This window comes from Vulpes lagopus, chromosome 3 (assembly GCF_018345385.1).
Source record: "Vulpes lagopus strain Blue_001 chromosome 3, ASM1834538v1, whole genome shotgun sequence".
NCBI lineage: Eukaryota > Metazoa > Chordata > Mammalia > Carnivora > Canidae > Vulpes > Vulpes lagopus.
The window spans coordinates 37,886,688-37,908,723 of record NC_054826.1 but is presented as its reverse complement, the minus strand read 5'-3'; the positions used below and the strand labels follow the sequence as shown (position 1 = coordinate 37,908,723).

The window sequence follows — 22,036 nt, the reverse complement described above, 5'->3', positions numbered from 1 at the left end:
CAGGCGCCAAACCGCTGCGCCACCCAGGGATCCCAGATTTTATTTCTTTATTCATGAGAAACCTAGAGAGAGAGGCAAAGACAGGGGCAGAGGGAGAAGCAGGCTCCTTGGAGGGAGCCTGATGTGGGACACAATCCAGGATCCCAGGATCACAACCTGAGCCAAAGGCAGGTGCCCAACTGCTGAGCCACCCAGGTGTCCCATCTGCCAAATTTTTTTTAATGAAAAAGCTGGTTTGGGTGGATGGGGGTGGGGGTGGTCCTTTATCACAGAAGGTATCCCTCATAGATACATTCTTGAATCCCCACTCTATCATTGGGGTAAAGTAGGTCCTGTTGATCCTACAGATCTTCAATGGAAAGGCTCAGGCATCAAAGTGCTAACTAGCATAAGCAGAGAGGAGGATGAGGATGAGTGTGTGTGGAGAACAGGGCCATTGTGGGGAGGGGCACAGCCAACCTCATACCCACGTCCACGGGAATCCCTGCACCCACAACTCTCTGAGATGCTCTGGACTTCGGAGCCATTTTTCATTTAAAAAACTAATCTTTAACCAGTTTATGCCAGATGCTGTGCTGGGTGGAGGGGTTCTGTGATATTCTACAAAGCACAGGTGACCCCTACCCTCATGGAGCAAATAGGCATATTTCCAGTTTTCCTTTGTTTCTTATCCCTGGGTGATTGTAGCAACTCACTCAATCCTTCTGAGCTTCCGATTCCAAGTGGGAGACACTCCCAGCCTCCAGGCTTGTTACCAGAATGGGCTGAGAGGGCAGCCACAGGGAGACTTCCCCTCCATGGGGGCTGCCTGTGTTTCTTGATGCCAGCTATTTTGTGATGGAACCTGGCAGGCGGTGGAGAAGCAAACGTGGGAGTCTTTATGCTCCCAGAGCTCACACCCTGGTGTGTGCACATCCTGCCTCTTGCTGACTACCTCAGTGACCTGGAAGTGCCCCACCCCCTGTGGGGAGGACCCATCCAGAAAGGCTGTGGACCCATACTCCCCTTTGCCTCCCCTTACATGAACCTTGGAACCTGCAGCCCCAGAGTGGAGTTCAAGGTCATAGTCCAGAGGAAGGAGACTGGAGCCACTCCAGCGTCCAGCACAGCCCGGCCGGTGGCATTGGGTGGGGGAACCTTTTATTGAGCTTGTTTCTACCCCTTTATCAGAGCCTGTACGAAAATGTCTTGTAGCACTGGCTACCAGCTTTGGTTCATCTGTACCTAACTAACAGGACTTTAGAAGAATATCCCAGGTTTGGGGTGCAAAGGATAAATACTGTGTTCTGTAACCCATAGAGCAGCAGCTGCTGCCATTTACAGGGTGCTGTCTGCACCCGAGGCCCGGTGCCAGTCACGTTACCTGTGCTGTCTCCTGAGCCTGTCTACCAGCCTTGGAGGAATGGGTTTCCAGGTGATGGCCTGAAATCACGGAAGGTATGTGTGTATCACAGAGTTAAGGATGGAACACTAGCACCTGAGCCTGAACTTGACTGAGGCTTTTGCGGAGGGCGTTCTCACCCTATTTCCCCGTCAGGACCTCCCACAGAATCTGGGTTCCCCCAGGTCACAGAATTCTCAGCCCTCTTTAAATCTTCTCAGCTCACATTAAACATTTGCCCCTCCTGGTGGCCACTTCTCTGTCCTCCAGTGAAGGAAGAATCTGAGAAGGAAAGAAAGAGCATCAGAAAGGTCTGCCTGCATTCAGCCTGGCGCTGCCGGGAACTAATGGGCCCGTGCTGCCTCCCCTGGGTATCTGGGAGAAAGCTCTCCACCAGAGTTTCCTCTGGCCTCTCAGGCTCCCCCTAACCCTAACTGCCCAGCCCTTCCCACAGTCCCTCCGAAGCTGGCAGGTGCCCCCCTGAAGGCCAGGCAAGGCTGGGAAGTCACTGGAGCCACTTTCTATGCCCCTGCCCTGCCTCTCTTTCCTCCTCATCCGCACCTCACAGAGTAGGATGGGGGCTCCTGGGGGCTGTGGGACAGCCATGGGGGTCTCAGTTCCTAATCTGATTTTGTTCTCGTTCTCAGATGACAAGATGGTGGGGGGGAGCTTTAAAATAGGAGAGTGGCCCTTCTTGGGGAACAGTAGCTTTGCCTGTTTTTAAAAGCATTGCATTTCAAGGCACCTGGGTGGTTCAGTCCCTTAAGCATCTGAATCTTGATCTCAGCTCAGGTCTGGATCTCAGGGTTGTGAGTTCAAGCCTGCCTAAAAAAAAATTTTTTAAGCATTGCATTTCTTTAGGTAAGAAGAGGTGCCAGCCGTTGCTTTAAAACCTGGTTCTCCTTGGCCAAGAAATTGTGGCCTCATATCAGAGCCTAAGTATAGCTCCTGAATGGGCAGCAGGTAACCCTGAATGAGTCTGTAAACAGGCCTCTTGCTGGGCCTGATGGTCTGACTGTGGGAAGGTCACGGGGAGCAGTAAAGCAGTAAAGCAGCCGCTTAGGAGCACGTAAATAGCCCTGGGCCTGGACTTCACAGGTGAGGCAGCACTGGCTTTTTACAGAATTCTCCCCTACGTGCACCTTTTTGTTTAGGAATTTTTCCAAAGGCAGTATAAATGTTGATGATTGTTGGAGATGGGTAACGTATCAGGGGTTCATTATAGAATTTCTTTTTTTTTTTTGTATATTTTAAATTTTCCAAAATAAAACATTTTTTAAGCAATTAAAAAAATATCGTTTCTCTTGGCCCCAATTCAGAAAAGTCAGGAATCCCGTTTGGCCTGCTTAAGGCTTGTTTGCTAGGACCATAGGTGGAAGAAGAAAAGCCAGTCTCTAGAGTAGTCAGTTCGTAGAGAAAGAAAATAGAATGGTGGTTACCAGCCGAGGGGGAGCCAGGGACAGTGAGTTACTGTTTCATGGGTATACAGTTTCAGTTTTGCAAGATGAAAGGAGTTCTGGTGATTGTTGCACAACAGTGTAAATGTACTGAATGCCACTGAACTGTATGGTTAAAATGATAAATTTTATGTTATGTGCATTTTACCACAACAAACAAAAATGCTATTTAAAAAAGAGAAGGACCCAAAAAAGCCTGTCTGCAAGAGCCCCTCCTGAGGCTTGCTGGATTGACAGCGTCCTGCCTCTGTGGTTGAGTTAGGCTGCTTGGTTGGACTTGTGGTCGTCAGTCCAATAATTGTGTGACCCCGGGGATGGCTGGGGTTCACTGGGTTGGCTTGTGTACCAGCCCCTGGGAGTACCAGGAGGAACTGTCATCCGGGTGTGCAAGAGGGTCCTCAAGGGCATTATTTGCAGGCTTCACCACCACTCCTACATTCGGGGCTCATTTGCCTCTGTCTGAACTCTAGACCCTGGGTATGTGCTTCAGTGGTGTTAGGATTTTTTTTTTAATCTTACAGGTATGTTAATATGACTCTCACCACTCAAATTTGGGGCAGTGTGAACACCCAAAAAAGAAAAATGTAGATAGAATGATAGAATTGTGAAAAATTCTTTTTCAACCCCTAAGTAATTATTTATTCAGGGAAAAATCATTTGTGGATGCCAAATCCTTAAGTTAAAGGTTGTTGGGAGACAGGATATTCAGTCTGAAGGTGTCACCTCACAGATTACTTATTAATTTCGCAGGAAAGTGGTACCTTTAAAATGGAGAGATCTGGGGTCACCACCTTAACCAAGCGATCAAACGTAGCATCGCTAATGCTGGGACAAACTGATGTGATCCGGTAAGAAGGACAAAACATTGCCTCTGTAGTTTCCTTACTCAAATTGTCTGATTGTGAGGAGACAATCCAGAATACGGGGCATTTTTTTTTTAAGATTTTATTTATTTATTCATGAGACATGCAGAGAGAGGCAGAGACACAGGCAGAGGGAGAAGCAGGTTCTCCGTGGAGACCCTGATGTGGGACTCTATCCCAGGACCCCAGGGATCACACCCTGAGCCAAAGGCAGACACTCAACCACTGAGTGACACAAGTGTCCGGGGCTTTTTTTTTCTTTAAGTTCTAGGCCCAACGCAGAACTTATGACCCCAAGATCAAGAATTGCATGCTCCACCAACTGAGCCAGCCAAGCACCCCCAGAATTGGGGCATTTTAGAAGAAAACTGGCATCAATTCATCCAGAGGCAGTGTCATGAAAAACAAAGAATGGGACTAAAGAGATATAACAGACACCATGTGTGAGCCTCATTGAATCTGGATCCAAAAAAACAAAAGTCATAAAAGACATTTTGAGGATTCCTGGGGAGGAAGTCCAATGTGGATTGAATGTTAGAAAATGTTATTGCAGGGGCGCCTGGCTGGCTCAGTCGGTGGAGCGTGCAGCCCTTGATCTCAGGGTTGTGAGTTTAAGCTCCACGTTGAGTGTAGAGCCTACTTTAAAAAAAAAAAGAAAAAGAAAAAAAGGAAAGGAAATATTATCGCATTAATGCTGATGTTCTTAGGATTGGTAATAGCATTATGATTATATAGGAAAATGGCTTCAGGGATGGATGCTGTCCAGGGGTGGCACATCACCTCTGCATCTTAATTAAGAATGGTCCAGTGAAACCAGTATGTACACACACACACACACACACACACACACACACACACACACCACACACACACACATACATACAGAACAAATGTGGCTCAGAGTCAGCAGTGGTGAATCTAGCTGAAGGGTCATCTGTGTTTACTGTTAACATCATTTCATCTCCTCTGTGGATTTGAACATTTTCCAAATAAAACGTACATTGAAGGAGTCAAAAGAGAGTCTTTGAGTCTGTGGCTCTGGCCTGACTTGGACAGACTCAAACGTCTGTCCCCCACACCTCCCGGGGGACCTGCCTGAAGACTTCCAGGCATCTGGTGTCAATACAGTTTGTTGATAAGGAGCAAGCAGCTGAGTGGCTGCGCTTGGTGGCAGCGGCAGCCCCGAGGACAAAGGGCTGGCCCCGCTCATGGTCACGGGAGGAGGGGAGGAAGTGTCTGCCAGGCGCCTGCAACGTCAGGAAACTCATAAAACCTTTTCTGGCCTCGAAATGTACCGTGCTGGGGATAGTCGCTAAGCTGGGGTCCACTGGCCAGCAGTCAAGAGCAGGTGCTCCAAGGTCGCTCCTGGATGCGGAACAAAATTCCTGAGCTTTCTCTCTGAGCCTCTGGGGGTCGGAACAGACCCTCCCTGGGGGATCCAGTGCCCGGCCCAGTGTGAGGACGCTGTCCGTTTCCGTGTGCCGGGCACTACTGAAGCACGTTGCTCTCTGCATGGCCATTTCATCTCCACAGGGGCCTCTTCCTAACGAGGGAACAAACAGCCTGTAGGGTTTAGCACTTTTAGTCCAGAGCAAACTCACTGAGGATTCAGACCCCACTCTGCCTGGCTCTGGCCTGCAGAAGCTTCCCCAGCTGGGGAGCTGGTCAATTCTGATTCCTTAGTAATCCGTGGCCCCTTCCCTTAGAGGGTAATCCTCTTGGGCCTGGTGGCTGGGGGAGGCAGAGCTCTGAAAGGTCTGAAAAGCTCTGAGGCCAGAGAGGAGACGAATCTCACTGAGCACATCTGCCAGTTAGGATAGATTGCTGGCTGCCAGCAATGGTGTGGACAGCTCTTACTGCCCCTCCCAGTAGGACACACATTTTTCCCAGGGCAGTGACCTTCGCCATGCCACCTTCTGCCCTGGGGAAGAAAAGAGCCACTTGTATCTGAGTGTCTGGGAACAGTGTTGGCTTAGTTCAGCACAGGATTCAGGAAAAATTTCACAACCTTGCAAAAATGTTTTTTCTTTCTTTTTAATTTGCACAAAGATATGATCATTGAAGAAAAAAATTAGGGATTACAGATCATCTGAGGTCATCAGAGAACAATTGAAATGGCCTAAAAATCAACTATCAGGAGAGTGCTATTCCTTCTTTCAGTGAATATTCATTGGGCAGTTACTGTGTACCAGGCACAGTCCTGGGAACTGGGGTGCACAGCTGCAAATGGGTCAGATGTGATTCTTGTCCTCACAGCCTGAGATCTATTGATGACCTGTGGGTCAGGTGCTAGCCGTTAATACTGAGTTGTTGGATATTAAGCAGTCTGAGCGTGAGAAATGCCTTGATGACATCCAGTGACCTCTGAACTGAGCACTGGGGGACACATGATGAGGTGAGTGAAGGGATGAACACTCCGAGCTGGAGGAGCAGTCCTGGGCTTAGGGAGGGTGTAGGGGCCTGGCAAGGCTCCATTGGCTAGGCCCCGCCACAGGATTTCCAGCCATACAAGAGACTCTTCACCCTTGGGTGGCATCGACCATGCCTTTCCTGCCTGAGTAGCCCATGCACGCAAGACAAGGGAAGGTGTATGCCCTGGAGGTGGTGCCATGCCAGGCTTAGGCCCTGGTGTGCAGGGCTCTGAAAGGAGAGGGTCTAGGCCTACCCTAAGTGTGTGGGGCTGGTCAGCCATCAGTCTGCACTCCTCACAGTTTTGTCTGCTCAGCTCCTGCCCATCAAAGACCAGAGCTTCATGTCACACCATCTTTGCCCATGTAGTGGGCTCTTTAAGGCTCGAGGAGAAGATGGAGATGCTGGCTTCCCAGAGTCCAAGTTTCATTTCTCAGTGACATTTTTGGAGGCCTTCCTGAGGAATGCATTGTATCTGCTGCAAGGCAGCCTGAAGTGGTTACTTCATTATCCCTCCTAAGAAGGGCAAAAGTCTGATGGGAACTGGGTCACGGGGTGTTCACCGTTGTGCACAGGTGTGTGGACGCCTTGCCGTTCTTTTCATCGGTGCAGACAGACAGACGCATGCTTTCTGAGCTCAGCTGGGCTGCACACTGTCTCTCCTAGCACTCACTCAGCAGTTTTTGCTTCCTGTGGGGTTGGGCTCAGAGGCTACAGGCGACCACTCTGAGACCGGCCGCAGGACTCACCATGTGATGTAGAGTCACACAGCACGGGGACTGCAGTGGGAGGAGGCTTCCAAGGCACAGGGACTTTGGGATGAGGGACAGGGAAAGGTTGGTGGAGCGAAGGGGAAGGGTGCTCCATGCAGAGGGCTGCGTAGATGAAGGCTCGTGGGCCAGGGGGGCAAGGGGCCTTCAGAGAAGTGTAGAGATGGAGACCACAGCCAGATGTGCGTGTGGGTGACAGCTGGGAGGCCCATAGCTGCCCCACCTGCAGACCCTCCCGCAGTGGGGGCAGCCACTGGAGCTATCCACCACTGGTGACTGCCACGGTTTGCTGTATAAATAAGATATAAGTGAATAAATATAAACCTCAGTTCCCTTGACCCATGAGTGGGATGATGAAGGCTCATGTTTAATTTTTGTGTCTTGCTCTGTGTGGCTCTATGTCATGTGGTTTATTTCCAGGACCTTCCAGTATTTATTCATTTTTCCTCCAGTGCCTTCCCGTGGCACTGTTTGATGTGCCTATTTGTGGGGTTTCACATCTTTTTGCCACCACCATTGATATGAATATATCCCAGTTATCTATTCCTGCCAAACGAATCCTGCCCAACTTGGTGATCTAAAACAACAGTGATGTGGGTTGCATGGCATTTCCTCTGCTGGCTTCACCTGTGCTCATTCATACAGCTGCTGGAGGGTCTGGGATGGTCTCATTCACGTGGCTGAGAGTTGGTGCTGGCTGTTGCCTGGGCACCTCTCTTCTCCTTGTGGCCTCTCCACCTCCACCAGGCTAGACCTGCTCCCTTACATGGTGGTCCAGCATGGCACTCTGAGGGAGGAGGGTGGAAGTTGCAAGGCCTCCTGTGGCCTCACCTCGGAAGACATACACATAGACCCAGTGTTATTGAGATATAATTGACATATATTAGTTGAAAGTATATAAAAATTGGGATGCCTGGGTGACTCAGTAGCTGAGCATCTGCCTGTGGCTCAGGTCGTGATCCTGGAGTCCCGGGATCAAGTCCTGCATCGGGCTCCCCGCGGGGAGTCTGCTTCTCCCTCTGCCTATGTCTCTGCCTCTCTGTGTTTCTCGTGAGTAAATAAATAAAATCTAAAAATAATAAAGTGTATAAAAATCATTTGATACATGTACATACTGTTAAATGATCATCACAGTAAGTTTAGTTAACATCCATCACCTTTACTATATTTTTTCTAGTGATGAGAACTAAGGTCTACTCATTCAGCAGCTGTCAGATGTAGAGTATGTTGTTAACTACAGTCACCATGCTGTACATTACATCTCGGGACCAATTTGTAGCTGGAAGTTTGTGCCTTTTTTTTTAAAAAGATTGTATTTATTTGAGAGAGAGACAGAGAGCATGAGTGGGGAGGGAGGCAGAGGGAGAGGGAGAAGCAGACTCCCTGCAGAGCAGGGAGCCCGACCTGGGGCTGGATCCTAGGACCTCAAGACTATGACCTGAGCCAAAGGCAGACGCCTAACCGACTGAGCCATCAGGTGCCCCTGGAAGTTTGTACTTTTGACCACCTTCACAAGTGTCACCCACCCCTGTCTCTGGTAACTACCAGCCTGTTCTTTGTGTCTATGAGTTCGGCTTTTTTAGATTCCACGTGTAAGAGGGATCATACAGCATTTGTCTTTCTCTGCCTGGCTTATTTCACTGAGCATAATGCCCTCAAGGTTTATCCATGTTGTTGCGAATGGCAGGATGTCCTTCTTCATACGGCTGAATGTTATTCTGTTGTATATAAATACCATCTCTTCTTTATCCTTTCATCTGTCAGTGGACACTTGGGTTATTTCCCTGTCTTGTCTGTTGTAATTAATGCTGCAGTGCACGTGGGGGTATGGATAACTTCAAGATAACGTTCCCTTCTTGGTTTTCCTCCCTTTCCTGCCTTCTTCCACTTACCAGTCTTTCCTTGGCTCACCTCCCAAGCAAACTGTTTCTGAGGGAATCCAAGCTAACAACCTGTTGATGGGGTTTAAGCCCAGTGCTGAGGGCAGTGGGGAGCCATTGTAGGGCTTTTCTCCATGTGGGGGGACAGGATCAAATTTGCAAGATCATTCTGACTCTGGCTGTCTGACCCCTGACCAATCTTGAGATTGAATCAGGGAGGGCCAGAGACGGGGAGAGGGCTCCCATATTCCCCAGGCCCGCACTGCTGTTGCTGACTGCCGTTAAACACCTTCTGTGTCGTACATGCTGGCCTGGATATCGGATATGCATTCTCTTGTCGTCTCTGACAAAAACCTTATGAGGTTTAGATTCCATTTTACAGGTATAAGCACTGAGGCACAGAGGGGGTGAGACACCTGTGCACGATCACACAGCTGGAAGTGATGGCTTGGAGATTCAAGCCCAAGTGAGTCAGATCCAGAATGTAGGCAGTTAGTCCCCTTGGCAGTGGGGCCTTTTGGCTTTCTGTCCTTCCTGCTAACACTGTCCAGGCATTTGAAGATGGGCCTTCCCCCCCTGGCGAAGTGCTGTCTTCTAATAACCTCTGCTTCTCCCCCAGGTAAATTCGAGGACAGGGAAGACCATGTACCCAAGCTGGAGCAGATAAACAGTACGAGGATCCTGAGCGGCCAGAACTTCACCCTCACCAAGAAGGAGCTGCTTAACACGGAGCTGCTGCTCCTGGAGGCGTTCGGCTGGAACCTCTGCCTGCCCACGCCTGCCCATTTCCTGGATTACTACCTCTTGGCCTCCGTCAGCCAGAAGGACCACCACTGCCACAGCTGGCCCACTGCCTGCCCCCGCAAGACCAAAGAGTGCCTCAAGGAGTATGCCCACTACTTCCTAGAGGTCACCCTGCGAGGTGAGGCCTGACAGCGGGGCCTCTTACCCCTTCCCCACCCACACAGGGCTGGGATCACTTGGCACCGAGAGACACGTCCACCCACGGAGTCCCTATGGACCAGGGCCCGTCCACCCAGAGCACTGCCACCTTGCAGGGCATACACAAAGGAGGGGCAACGATTTTCCCATTGTGTTGCCAGTACTATGTAAAAGACAGATGGCAGCTTATGTACTGCAGCTGGCACCCTACAAACTTACTAATCACCTGCTAATTTTTCTTACAGTAACTTGGTCCATTGCAAATGATCTAAATAGGACAGATTTGCCAGTGGGTCGTCCCAGAAAAGCTATCATACAGATAGGGTGGGGCAGGGGTTATGTTTTAGTAATAAAGTTTAGCAATAAAGTTACCCTTTTAAAGTTTGGGACTTTATTTGAATCCCCGTCTTCCCACTGTCTTAAAATCTAGGTATTAGGTAAAATACAAGGTCAGAAATAGCGTCAATGCAACCACCCTATAACTCGCCACAAACCAAAATGGTCCCGAGTAACAAGACAATCAACAATTATGATATCAAGCATTAATTGAATATTTACGTGCACCAGCCACCTTATTTTAGTTCTTTGGGTATATGATGTCATTTGAATTTCACAATGACTCCACATGCAAATCACTTCTGTTATTTTCATTTTACAAATCCGTTTCCTTAACGGATGCTCAAGAGCTGAAGTAACTTGAAGTACCCGCGGTCATTGCTAAGATTTGAATCTGAGGAGTCTGATTGGTGACGGTGCCCATAACCATAACGCCACCCCCTGCTTGTCTCCTGCTTTAACAGGCAAACGTTGAAGTCATCAGAAATCATGAACAATGTAAGATGGAACAATAGATAATACACTGATAACCAGTGTCATTCATGAAAATCATGGGAATTTGAACAATTTGCCTTTGCACATAAGTAGTGCCAGCTTTGCTGTGTTGCTGGACATCTTTGTAGGACATTGAGATTCATTTCACAACATACACACATACCGAAACATCACGTTGTACACCTTAAATATATATCATTTTTATTTGCCAATCATATGTCAGAAAAGCAGGGGGTGGGGGACCTGACGGAAGGTCCTCCGTAAACATAAGTTCAGTGCTAGTTTTAGTTGGGAATATCAGATGCTTGTGACCATGCATTCATCATTCATTCATTCAACAGATTTTTATTGCGTGCCTACTGTAGGCCAAGCTTTGCTACTATTAGCAAGTAGCCTGTAGTCATCGCCCGAAACAGAAGCCTCTGCAATGGTGTGTCATTCCCCCTAACAACCCAAGAAAGGACATGTGTTTTTGTGGTGCTGTTCCTAGCCCATCAGCGAGCCCCTTGCAACTCCCTGGAAGCTCTGGGTGAAATTTTGAAAATCATTAGACTGGCACTAGAAATCCCAGACTGAGCACCAAGGTGTTTAAGATTCAGGAGTGGAGCTTCACGCTGTTTCTGATTTTTCATCTTGTGCATGTGTGGCAGTAATGAACAACCTTGAACCTTACCCTTTGTCTGCCAGTTCTCAGGAGGTGCAGGGCAGGAGGGGCACTGGGACCCCAGAGCGAGGCTTTATGATGCCGACTCCTATGGTTCTCTTTCAGATCATATTTTCTACAAATTCCAGCCTTCTGTGGTTGCTGCAGCCTGTGTTGGGGCCTCTAGGATCTGCCTTCAGCTTTCTCCCTACTGGACCAGAGACCTACAGAGGATCTCAAATTACTCTCTGGAACATCTAAGCACGTGCATTGAAATCCTGCTGGTGTAAGTTGCATCCCTAATTTTTCTGTGTTTCTAAAATATCGAGGTATTTGCTCTGGAGACCCACCTCAGGCATTTTTTCAGGGTTGAAGGGTCATGGTGGTTCCTCTGGATAGCGTGTCATGTAAAGTCAGCCATGACGACTCCTGATAGAAATGAGGTTTGCAGAGTTGGTCCTTCCTATTTTGGGCAGCTTTTGGGTTTGCAATTTTAAGGTAAGGGGTGGGAGAGGAGAGAGGCTATGTGTGTACCCTTCTGAGAATCTGGGCTGTCTGCTCTGAGTCCCATTGTATCAGTCCTATGGATGATTACACTGAGTGATTACACTCATAAGCTACTTTTCTCTCTCTCTTTCTTTTTTAAAGATTTTATCTATTTACTCATGAGGGACATAGAGAGGCAGAGACACAGGCAAAAGGAGAAGCAGGCTCTCTGCGGGGAGTCCAATGTGCGACTCGATCCCAGAACTCCAGGATCACACCCTGAGCGGAAGGCATACACTCAGCTGCCGAGCCACCCAGGCACCCCTAAGCTGCTTTTCTCAGACACGGCCACAAAGCTGACCTCTTAGCCAGCTAAGCCCAAAGTGGCTTAACATAAGAAGCCACAGCCTCCTTGCAGGGGTCCCTGGGAATCTTGGTGAGGACATGTCGAGTGTATCAGAGAAGGTGCATAAGGGCAGCAGGACCCAACACCATGAAGGTGTTCAGTGGTGACCACAGGGAGGAGACAGAGGGGACAGAGAACTCCAGGCTGGCTGCAACCTGTCCCTCTTCCACCCAACAGGTGGCAGCATCTTCTAGATGCCAGCCCTCCTCACCACGGGACCGGCCCCTTTGGAAAGCTGCCTCCCTGTGTGGGAGGCTTTGCCTGTGGCTAGCTGCCTTTGTCTCATTACCCGCCCTGCTCCCTGGGCCTTGTTTTAAATCTGCGTTTGCTATATAAGACTGATGAAACACTGACCTCTATCTCGGAAACCAGTAATACATTATATGTTCATTAATTGAATTTAAATACATTTTTTAAAAATTGAAAAAATAAATAAATGAATAAATAAAAGCCGTGTTTGTTGAAGGTGCCTAAAACTAGGGCATATATGGTGTGATCTGAATCCAGATAGGTGCCCCCAGATTCTTAGCCACCAGCCCTGCCTCTTCACTGTGGTGGTGGCTCCAGGCTGGCCGCCGTCTCAGAGGCACAGCCTCAGTGTCCTCCTGTCTGAACCTAAGCCTCTAATGGATGAATGGATTTGTTATTTCAGAAAGCTTTATGGGGGCAGCCCCAGTGGCTCAGCGGTTCAGCGGTTCAGCGCCACCTTCAGCCCAGGACCTGATCCTGGAGTCCTGGGATCAAGTCCAACATCAGGCTCCCTGCATGGAACCTGCTTCTCTCTCTTCGTGTCTGCCTCTCTCTCTCTCTCTCTCTTTCTCTCTCTCTGTCACTCATGAATAAATAAATAAATAAAATCTTTGAAAAAAGAAAGCTTTATGGGAAGCTTTTTTTTTTTTTTTTGGATGGAAGTAACCCTGTTGTCCCGTTTTCTGAAGGTGACACTTAGGCCCCCCGGGATGCCTTGCTTAAATCTGTTTAGAGGTGCCTCGAAGGCAGAGACTGTGCTCATCTAAGTGCCAGGCCCTGTGTTGGGTGCTGGGGATGCAGTGATGAGCAAGAGCAGAGGGCCCCTCCATCCTGGAGCTTGTGCTTGGCACGAGGGGCTGGGAGATAACCCAGAAATTATCATCTGGGAGGTTGACCCCTGAGATGGGGCAGTGTAGCGGCTTGGAGAACAGCTAGGCTAGACTCGAGGGGCCAGAAAGGGTTTCCCAAGCCTGGATCTGCAGTCTGAGTCCAGTGAGAGAGCAGCAGGGGCAGTGCTGCAGGCAGAGAGCATGGGCTGGACCGGCCCTGAGGTCCTGACACCCAGATCTCAAATCCCACTTAGGGGCAACCTCAGGGGTCTCCTGCTATGGCCTTTGACCTCAAGTCTCACCCAGGTCCTTTCCTTTCAGAGCTTATGACAACGTCTTCAAGGATGCCGTCGCAGTCAAAAGTCAGTCCCTGACAATGGTGCCCAGCAGAAGCCCTGCGCCCACCCAGGTGCTGTTCCAGCCGCCCACCTACCCCACCCTCAGCCAGCCGGCAACGACGCCAGCCCTCACCCAGTTCCAGACCCAGACCCCAGTGCAGGACCTCTGCTTGGCCTATCGGGACTCGCTGCAGACCCACCGCTCTGGGAGCCTGCTCTCAGGAGGCTCTGGCTTATCCCTCCACACCCTGTACCCCACTCTCCAGCCCCTGGACGTGTGTCCCATGTCCCTCCCCGCGCCCCTCAGCGTGCAGATGGCCATCACTGCCGAGCCCAGGCACTGCCTCGCCACCGCCTACGGAAGCAGCTACTTCAGTGGAAGCCACACATTCCCCACAGGCTGTTTCGACAGATAGGGCACCTCCGGGCCACACAGGGAGGTCTTGGAGACTCACCTGGGCAGAGAAAGAGGACACAGGTGAGGGGAGCTCAGCCGAGTGAGGCAGTGGGGAGGCCATCCCCACAGAACCTCGTTGACCTTGGACACAGGGTTCATGTTCTTTTTAAATAAAGCTGACCCAGAGCAAAAGTCAATGACACCCCTCCCCTGAGAGAATTCTGAAAAATGTCTTCCACGTGTGTAGCTGGGGTGCAGGAGGAATGGCTCAGCCACCATCCTCTGGAGGAGAGGCCCGGTGATTGAGAAAGACTTGGGAAAACAGATGCCAGGAGACTGGAAACTGGATGCAGACCACCGGCCCATGCACGTGTTTGGTTTTTAGCATTAGAGACATCTTTATTCCTTGCCAGCGGCAGCTACACTGAAAAAAGAAGGGACTGCCTGATGTGTTCTCAGGACCCCCAGCAGATGCTGTATTGGGTGCTCTTTCCTTGGCTCCCTCCAGCGGAGCCTGCGTGCGTGCGTATGCCTGAGTGTCTGCCCTCCGAGGCGTGGGGTGGGTGGCTGTCTTGCCTTTGTTGTCAAACCTAAAACCTTATTTGGCCTTTTAGATATTTCACATGCTGCTGCTTCCTGAAGTGACCTAGCTTTCTGTTCAGTAAGATATCTTGTTTACATACTGTATCAGGGATTTTGTGATACTTGAAAATTCCTTAGGAGAAAAAAAAACAAAAACGTCGATTGCCACACTGCCTGTCCCACACAAGGGCTGTAAGTTTGAACCCAGCTTGTGACAACAGAGTTTTGTTCTCAAAAGCATATGATTGGGAAGAGCCACTTTCCAGGCTCTTAGTTCCAGAAGATTACGCGTCTTGGATGCCATGTTCACCTTAGAACTTCAGCAACCACCCAGAGGAAAAGGTGGTTGAAAGGGAGACAAAGGTTTATAACTAACGCCCCCCTCCTCCCTCCCTCCCTCCACAGCGTGCTTATGGTGCATGAGGTTAAACCTAGCCTTGGCTTTGAGTTTGGCTAATAGGGAAGGCTAAAAATGTAGAATATTTGCTCCCTGCCAGCTGGATTTGGGGAGCAGGGCATGTACGTGGGTATATGTCACAACCACTGACGGGGCATGTGATTGGTTGGATCGAAAGCCAGTATTTGGGTACCCGCAGCGAAAGGGCTCTCAGGAAGACTCTTGTATCCATGTGCAATATGTTTTTATGCTGACTTGTGGCTTGTGCTTGTTGTATTTTTTTGGTTGGTTCGGGGTCAGGGGGACACATTGTTCACCCATCAGAACTAGGAGGTGCAAAGAACCATAGAAGCATTTTTTTTGTTTGTTTGAAGAAGAACTATCTTGATTTTCTTGGCTCATTTGCCAGTCCAGGAGACTGGCTCGGGGACTGCCAGGAAGGTGGCTGCTGAATTGGATCCGAAGGTGATTTTCAGAGCAAATGAAAGCTTCAACATGGAAGCAGAATTAAGAAGAGGTGACGTGGATGAGGTGCTACTGCCACTTTGTCGCACGAGTGTGGAAAAACCACACGTTCATTTGTTGCTTATCTCTTTTTTTTCCTTTGCCAGCCTTCTATTTATGTGAGACTAGTTTGGATTCCAAGTTAATGTGTCTGTCTATTCTGGGACTGGGGCTTGTGAGGGGGACCCCCCCCCCCCCCGTAGAACCTCACAGCCAGCCCAGCACCCAGAAAAAGGCATCCTGCAATAAACATATCACCTGCTCTTGGTCTCTGTTCACTTCCTGGCCTTGTCCTCTCAGCTAGCCCATGGGTGTCTTCTGCTCCTGCCCAGAGGTTGTGGGGGGCTGGACAACACAACACTGGCTCCGGGGGAGCTGGGTTGCTGCTCTCTGAGCTGGAGCTGGGCCTCGCTGGTGACACCCGCAGCAGCAGTAAGGCTCGACAGCCCAGTTCTACCACTGTTCAAGGTTCTCTCTCCACAGAAACAACCCATTCTATCGGTAGCCAGAGATCTATTTTAAGGAATTGGCTCACAGGGTTGGGGCTGACGGGTTAGGAATTTGTAGGGCAGGCCAACAGGCTAGAAATTCAGGTAAGAGTTGGATGTTTCAACTGAGTCCAAAATCTAGGGTAAGCCAGAAACTCAGGACTTCTGTTACACGCTTTGGGGGCAAAACTCCAACAGGGAACCTGTTTTTGCTCTTATAGCCTTCACCTGACTGCATGAGAACCCCCTCCCCACCCCCAATGTGGAAAGTAGTCTCCTTTATTTAAGGCCTGCTGATCGTAAATGTTCATTGCATCTACAAAATGCCTTCACAGCAACATCTGGACTAGTGTTTGATTAAGCTGTATGCACAGCCTAGCCAAGCTACCATGTAAGATTCACCACAACCACTTACTAGTTGTCAGGAGGCAGTTGACTCAACTGCTCTGAGCCTCAGTCTTCTCACCTGTTAAAATGGGGTTGATAACACTTGCTTCATAGGGGTTCTCATGAGGGTTAAGCAACATAATGCACGTCAAAACCAAACGTAAAGTCTACTTCAGGATGCACCATTATTTTATGTACCTGTAAGAAGAATTAAAGAATTTTCCTTGCCAGGGAAACTGGCACAGTGCTTAAGATACTGCTGATTAAATATTGCATTCTTTTTTCAAGAATGTTAAAATGTAAATATATGTGTATCACAGAATCCGTGGATCATGATGTCAGCAATTATGGAAGGTGTCAGACTCTTTCTGCAAGAAAAAGAGCCCCACCCTCCGCTCTCCCGGGTTCCTGCAGGAGAACCATCCTGGGGACATGGTGCCAGTGTGGAGTCGAGTGGCTCTCGCTAAGCACCAATGCCTTTAGTTGGGACGGGGAGGTGTGGGGAGATGCCACTGAGGGCATGCAGCTGACGTCCAGCCCCAGGGGGTGTTTGGGAACGGCGTGTGTTGGCAGGCAGGGCAGGGCTGGGGGCAGTACTCATGTTTGCCATGTGCAGGCCAGGTGAGGCAGGAGACTCTAGGTTTGGGGGGGTATTCGGTGACAAGGCAGGTCACAGATTTACCAAGAACATTCACTTCACTACCCCTCTGTGTTTAAGCCTCAGTTTCTCCACCTGTTCCCATAGAGCTGGTTGAGTTGGGTGGTTTTGAGCTTAGGAGGGAAACTGAGGCACAGAGGGCCCCCTGCCCTTCCTCCACCAGAGGGATCCACTTGTCCTTCCACACACGGGCATTCCTTATTCGGTTTTGTTAGTTCCTGTGCTGGCCAGTAGTTCGGAAAGCTTGAAAAAGCACAGAGATGACCTTAAAGGCCTCTCTAGGGCTGACTTTTCCTACTTCAGAGATTTTCAAACCACTGAGCAAGCTGCGCAATGACCTGGAGCCCTCTCTGAGAGGAGCAGGGCCTGGGGGTCTGCATTTCTAGCTGGCTTCCCGGTGATTCAGATGCAGGTTTTCTTTGAAGTTCCAGTGGAGGACTTCATACGGGACCTGGTTTCTGGCCTGAAGGACAGAGTAAGGAAACTGCATCCCAGTCAGTTTCTGAGCCACCTGAGCTCCGGACGTAGACTTAATTCCATACTCCGTTGCTCTTTGTTCTATGCAGTATTTCTTTTGCCAAGCCGTGTGAAGGGCTGGGACGTGCAGACCGTTTTCCAGGGAGAGCCTGCTTGCCTTCTGGTTTAACATCCTAAGTGCCTGGATGAGGGTTGGGGGTCAAGGTTCCACTTCCTCATGCCCTTTGGGTTTATAGTCCATCTCTCCAAAGCCACCTGTTCTGTCATCTGAATGCTCTTCTCCCTTGATCCCTCAAGGACACGTGGCAATGTCTGGAGACATTTTTGGTTGTCACCACTGGGGTGGGGGTGGAAGGCATACAGTGGGTAGAGGCCAGGGATGCTGCTGAATACCCTACAACCCAGGACGGCCCCCACAATAAAGAACTGTTGAGCCCCAAATAACAACACTAGGAATATTAAGAAACCTCAACACATTACCTCCCAAAGAGATCTCTGTAATAACCTTAGTCACTCATTACCCTTTTTATTTTCTTCATAGCTGTTAAACCCATCTGAAATGACCTTGTTAGTTTTCTTTACTTGGTTTGATGGCTCTGCCCGAAATTACTTTCCCTCAATAGAATATAAAGAATATTACCACCTGGTGATGGTGGCATTAATCATAGCAGCTGGTATTTACTGAGTGTTTACTGTGTATAAAGTGCTACGCTAAGGAATTTGCTCCAATTTTTGATAACCACCCGAGTAACACTAAAAGGTAGGATTGTTATTAGCTATGTTGTACAGAACAGAGAATAGGGGGCGTGGAGAAGTTATTTGCAGCAGAGCAGGAAGGAGTCACACCTTGGGACGCCTGGGTGGCTCAGCGGTTGAGCATCTGCCTTTGGCTCAGGGTGTAATCCTCGGGTCCTGGGATTGAGTCCCACATCAGGCTCCCTGTAGGGAGCCTGCTTCTCCCTCTGCCTGTGTCTCTGCCTCTCTCTGTGTGTGTCTCTCATGAATAAATAAATAAAATCTTTAAAAAAAAAAAAAGAAGAAGAAGAAGAAACCATAACTCATACCCAGGCAGTCTGCATCTGCCCTGTCGCCTTGTTGTACCTCAGTCAAGGGTTTTTGAATGAGTGAAAGGCTCCATGACTGTCCCAGCTGGCCATCTCACTCACCTGGTAGGAAAGACATGACAGGATAATGGATACGGGTTCATAAAAGAAAAGAGTTGCCAGGCATTCATGCTCCTGATTTACGTGGCAGACGTGCTCTCAGAGCGTGCTCACCAACGGGCAGAAATGCAGGAACAGAGCTTCTTGTACATCTGCCACAGGCTAACGTGATTTACGGCTCCATCTGTCTCCCTCCAGCAAGCTCTGGTCTGGGAGGGGTTCCCTGAACCCCATCTGTGAAGGTGGTGATCTGGGGCTGACTCTAGCAGTCCCTGGCCCCAAATGCCTAGCAAAGACTTACCAGCCTCATTCACCCCATTCTCGGTTTCTAAGGGAAGACCTCTGTGACTTGAATTTCAGCAGCAAGGCCAGAGCATTTCGCAGGAGTCTCAAATCCAAATACACACCAGGATCGGGCAGGTAATGTAGTGAATCCAGCTGGGTGATCAAGAGTGACCTGGTGGGTGCTGCACTGAAACCAGTATCTCCCTAGAGGATATAGCTTCTACTCAGCTGTGGTCAACTATTACCTTCTAGGGGCATATGCTCTGCAGTGCTGAACCTTCAGATGTCCAGAGCAACTAGAAATCTCTACTTTCCAGGAAAACTACTAATTTTTCACTTAATTTCAAAATTAAATTTAAAAACACACATACAAGAGAAGATCAGTAAAACACATTGTTAAGTTAGAATAGTTCTTGGTCTGGAAGCATGAAACTTCTAGTATATAGACAAGAACACTGGGCCTGGGGTGCCCGGGTGGCTCAGTGGTTGAGCGTCTGCCTTTGGTTCAGGTTGTGGGATCAAGTCCCGCATCAGGCTCCCTGCAGGAAGCCTGCTTCTCCCTCTGCCTGTGTCTCTGCCTCTCTCTGTGTGTGTCTCTCATGAATAAATAAATAAAATCTTAAAAAAAAAAAAAAAAAAGAACATTGGGCCTCAAAGGTGGAAGGTCTGAGTTTGCTCTTAGCTTGATGACCTTGGAAAAAGCCACCTCCCTATTCTCAGCCTCTGTGTCCTCATTTATAAGGTGGAATGGCTATCAGCTTGGGCTATGCTTCAGGTTTATGGTAACAAAGCATGGAATACATAGTATCATTATTCAAGGGTGAATTCTATGAGAAAGAGTGTAAATAAGCGGGCCTCTCCCTCCTCTGGGGACTCCGGTGAGTCTCTGAGCTTCTCTTCTGACCTAGCTCTAGCTTCTAAGGAAAAACACAAGTGGTCTGGCTTCTGCTGGGCCAGCTCTGACCAGTGTTCTCCCAGAGGCACAACGGGCTGGATACACAGAAAGGCATGCCTTCTGCAAAAATGGGAGCACTGGGACTGGAACAGTGTCCAAAGTCATGTGTGGCTGGGGAGCACTTCACAGTGAGAGTTCTCTGGTCTTCCTACCGAAGAGTGCAGTTCAGCATGTCTAGGGTAGCGCCTGGGCTATCCTTTTAGGAGGACCCTCAGGAGATGCTCGTGCACAGGCAGGTTTGGACACTTCTCCCTCCTTTAAATCTCTGACCCTGTGTGTGCCCCTTCTCCCCAGTAGAACCACCAAGAGGAGCCCTTATAGCTGTTTAGTGAGCACTTACGACGTTCTAGGGCCTGTATATATGTGACACTTAAATCCTGCTCTCTCCCCCTTCCCACCACCACCACCACCCCCCCCCCAGTCTTTTCCCATCCTCACACCACCACCAAGAGCTAGTATTGCTACTACCATTTTCCAGAAGACGCAGGGGTTCAGGAAGGCTCCAGGTCTGAATATGAGTGAGGGGTAGGGATTGGTCTCAAATTTAGAAATGCCTGATTGAGGAGTGCCATGTAGCCACCAATGCCATGTCACCCCTACATGACACATACACTCTGCCACCAAAGCCCAACCACTCAGGATCTCATTGTCCACCCTTCGCCCCGCCTCCAACAAACACTCGCCGGTGTTCCCAGGGCAGCAGCTGGGGAGTGTGGAGCGCCACCCAGTGGTGTCTGTTCTTTAAAGTTGCTTTGGAAAGCTCCTGCTTCACCAGATGACTTGGAGGGAGCGGAGCAGTTGCCCTGGCAGAGTGAAAGAGACGACTCCCAAGAGTCAGATTGAAGGTCACGACGAGCCTGGGGTAAAGGGCACCCGGACTGAGGCCTGTGGAGTGGGGAGTCACCACGGCATCTTGAACAGTGCAGCAAAATGATGAAGCTCCTCTAACTTTTTGGAAGCCAGGAACATGGGTTTTCACCCTTTATCCTTGCATCTCCCTCATGACCCAGAAAGGAAAGGTCTTATTGGTCCGTTGTACACACGGACAAAGTAAGACTTACAGAAATCCAGCAGCTTGTGCAGGTGACTTGAGTCAGTGAAGGAGGCAGCTAACCCTCTCATCATGCTGGTTGAGAATGGTGGTGATGATGGAGGTGATGGTGGTTGGTCACGGTGGCAGCAGCTAATATGTCATGAGCTTGCAGCATGACAGCTCTATCAGGCAAGTACAATTACCCCTATTTTCAGATGAGGAAACAGGCTCAGAGGAATGGATGAACATACCCCAAGGTGACGCAGCTTCCAGGTAGTAGAAAAGGGATTCGAACCCTGGCAATGTGTCTCCAGAGTCAAAGCTCTTAACCTCTGTCCCTTCTACTGGCTGAGGACACTTCCCCACCAAGATGCCAGCAAAATGGATGCTTTTCTCCAGCTCACCTTACTCCATCTACCCACACTGTTCTCAGAGACTCACTCTCTGCTGTGTACTGTAGACACGTCTTCCCCTCTCTGAGCCTCTGTTTCCATGTCTGTGCAATAGAATTTAAACTAGCTGAGCTCTGAGGTCCTCTGAGATCCTATGCGTCTGTGACTCTCTAACAATAGTGGCTTAAGGATTTCTCTCTTGCTAACAATTTGAATTTGTCCTTGAATCAGTTGCCAGAGTAAAAACAGTCTCAACTCTCCTCTCCTCTACCTCCTCCTCCTTCTCCCTCTCCCTACCTCCCTCTCTCCCCTCCCCCTCTCTCCTTCTCTTCTCTCTCCTCTCCCTTCCTCCTCCTCCCTCTTTCTCTCAATCTCTCAATTTTCAGCCTAATTATGGTTAACTCTCTGTTATTTAGAGACTTATTATCCAAGCTCATTATGAGTAATTATTCAGTCTGGAGGGGAAACAGCAACACTGCTAGTTTAATTTAATGCTTACCTAGTTCACTTAATTAGCAATAGGTCTTGGCAAAACGATGGAATGTACGGGGTCCTGGCTTGGTGGGGGTTGGGGAAGGCTGAGTGCTGTTCTTGGGAAGATAAACAAATTTCAGGGCAGAATGTGGGAGGAGTCAGGAGTGAGCTGCCAGCGAGCTGGGCCATGCCACCTGTCCAGGCTGAGGAGGGCCTGTGACACTGAAGGACTGCACATTCCACGGGCTGGAAGGGCCTTGGGTCAGGTAGCACTTACGAAGCACCTGCTATGTGCCAGGCCCTGTGCAAGGCGCTGAGCAAACCTTATTTCTAATGCCCCATATCTGGGACTTGTGCAT

General features: G+C 49.4%; 1 protein-coding gene across 1 annotated transcript in view; it reads left to right on the top strand.

The window, feature by feature from the left end:
• The window catches only part of CCNJL (cyclin J like), a 55,385-nt gene extending 39,758 nt beyond the window's left edge, over positions 1 to 15,627 (top strand). The window contains exons 4-6 of the mRNA XM_041749091.1: positions 9,380 to 9,682; positions 11,303 to 11,462; positions 13,469 to 15,627. Of these exons, the coding sequence (XP_041605025.1) occupies positions 9,380 to 9,682; positions 11,303 to 11,462; positions 13,469 to 13,901 (896 nt within the window). The 3' untranslated portion in view covers positions 13,902 to 15,627. The remainder of the gene's footprint in view (positions 1 to 9,379; positions 9,683 to 11,302; positions 11,463 to 13,468) is intronic.
• Positions 15,628 to 22,036: the final 6,409 nt, after the last annotated feature.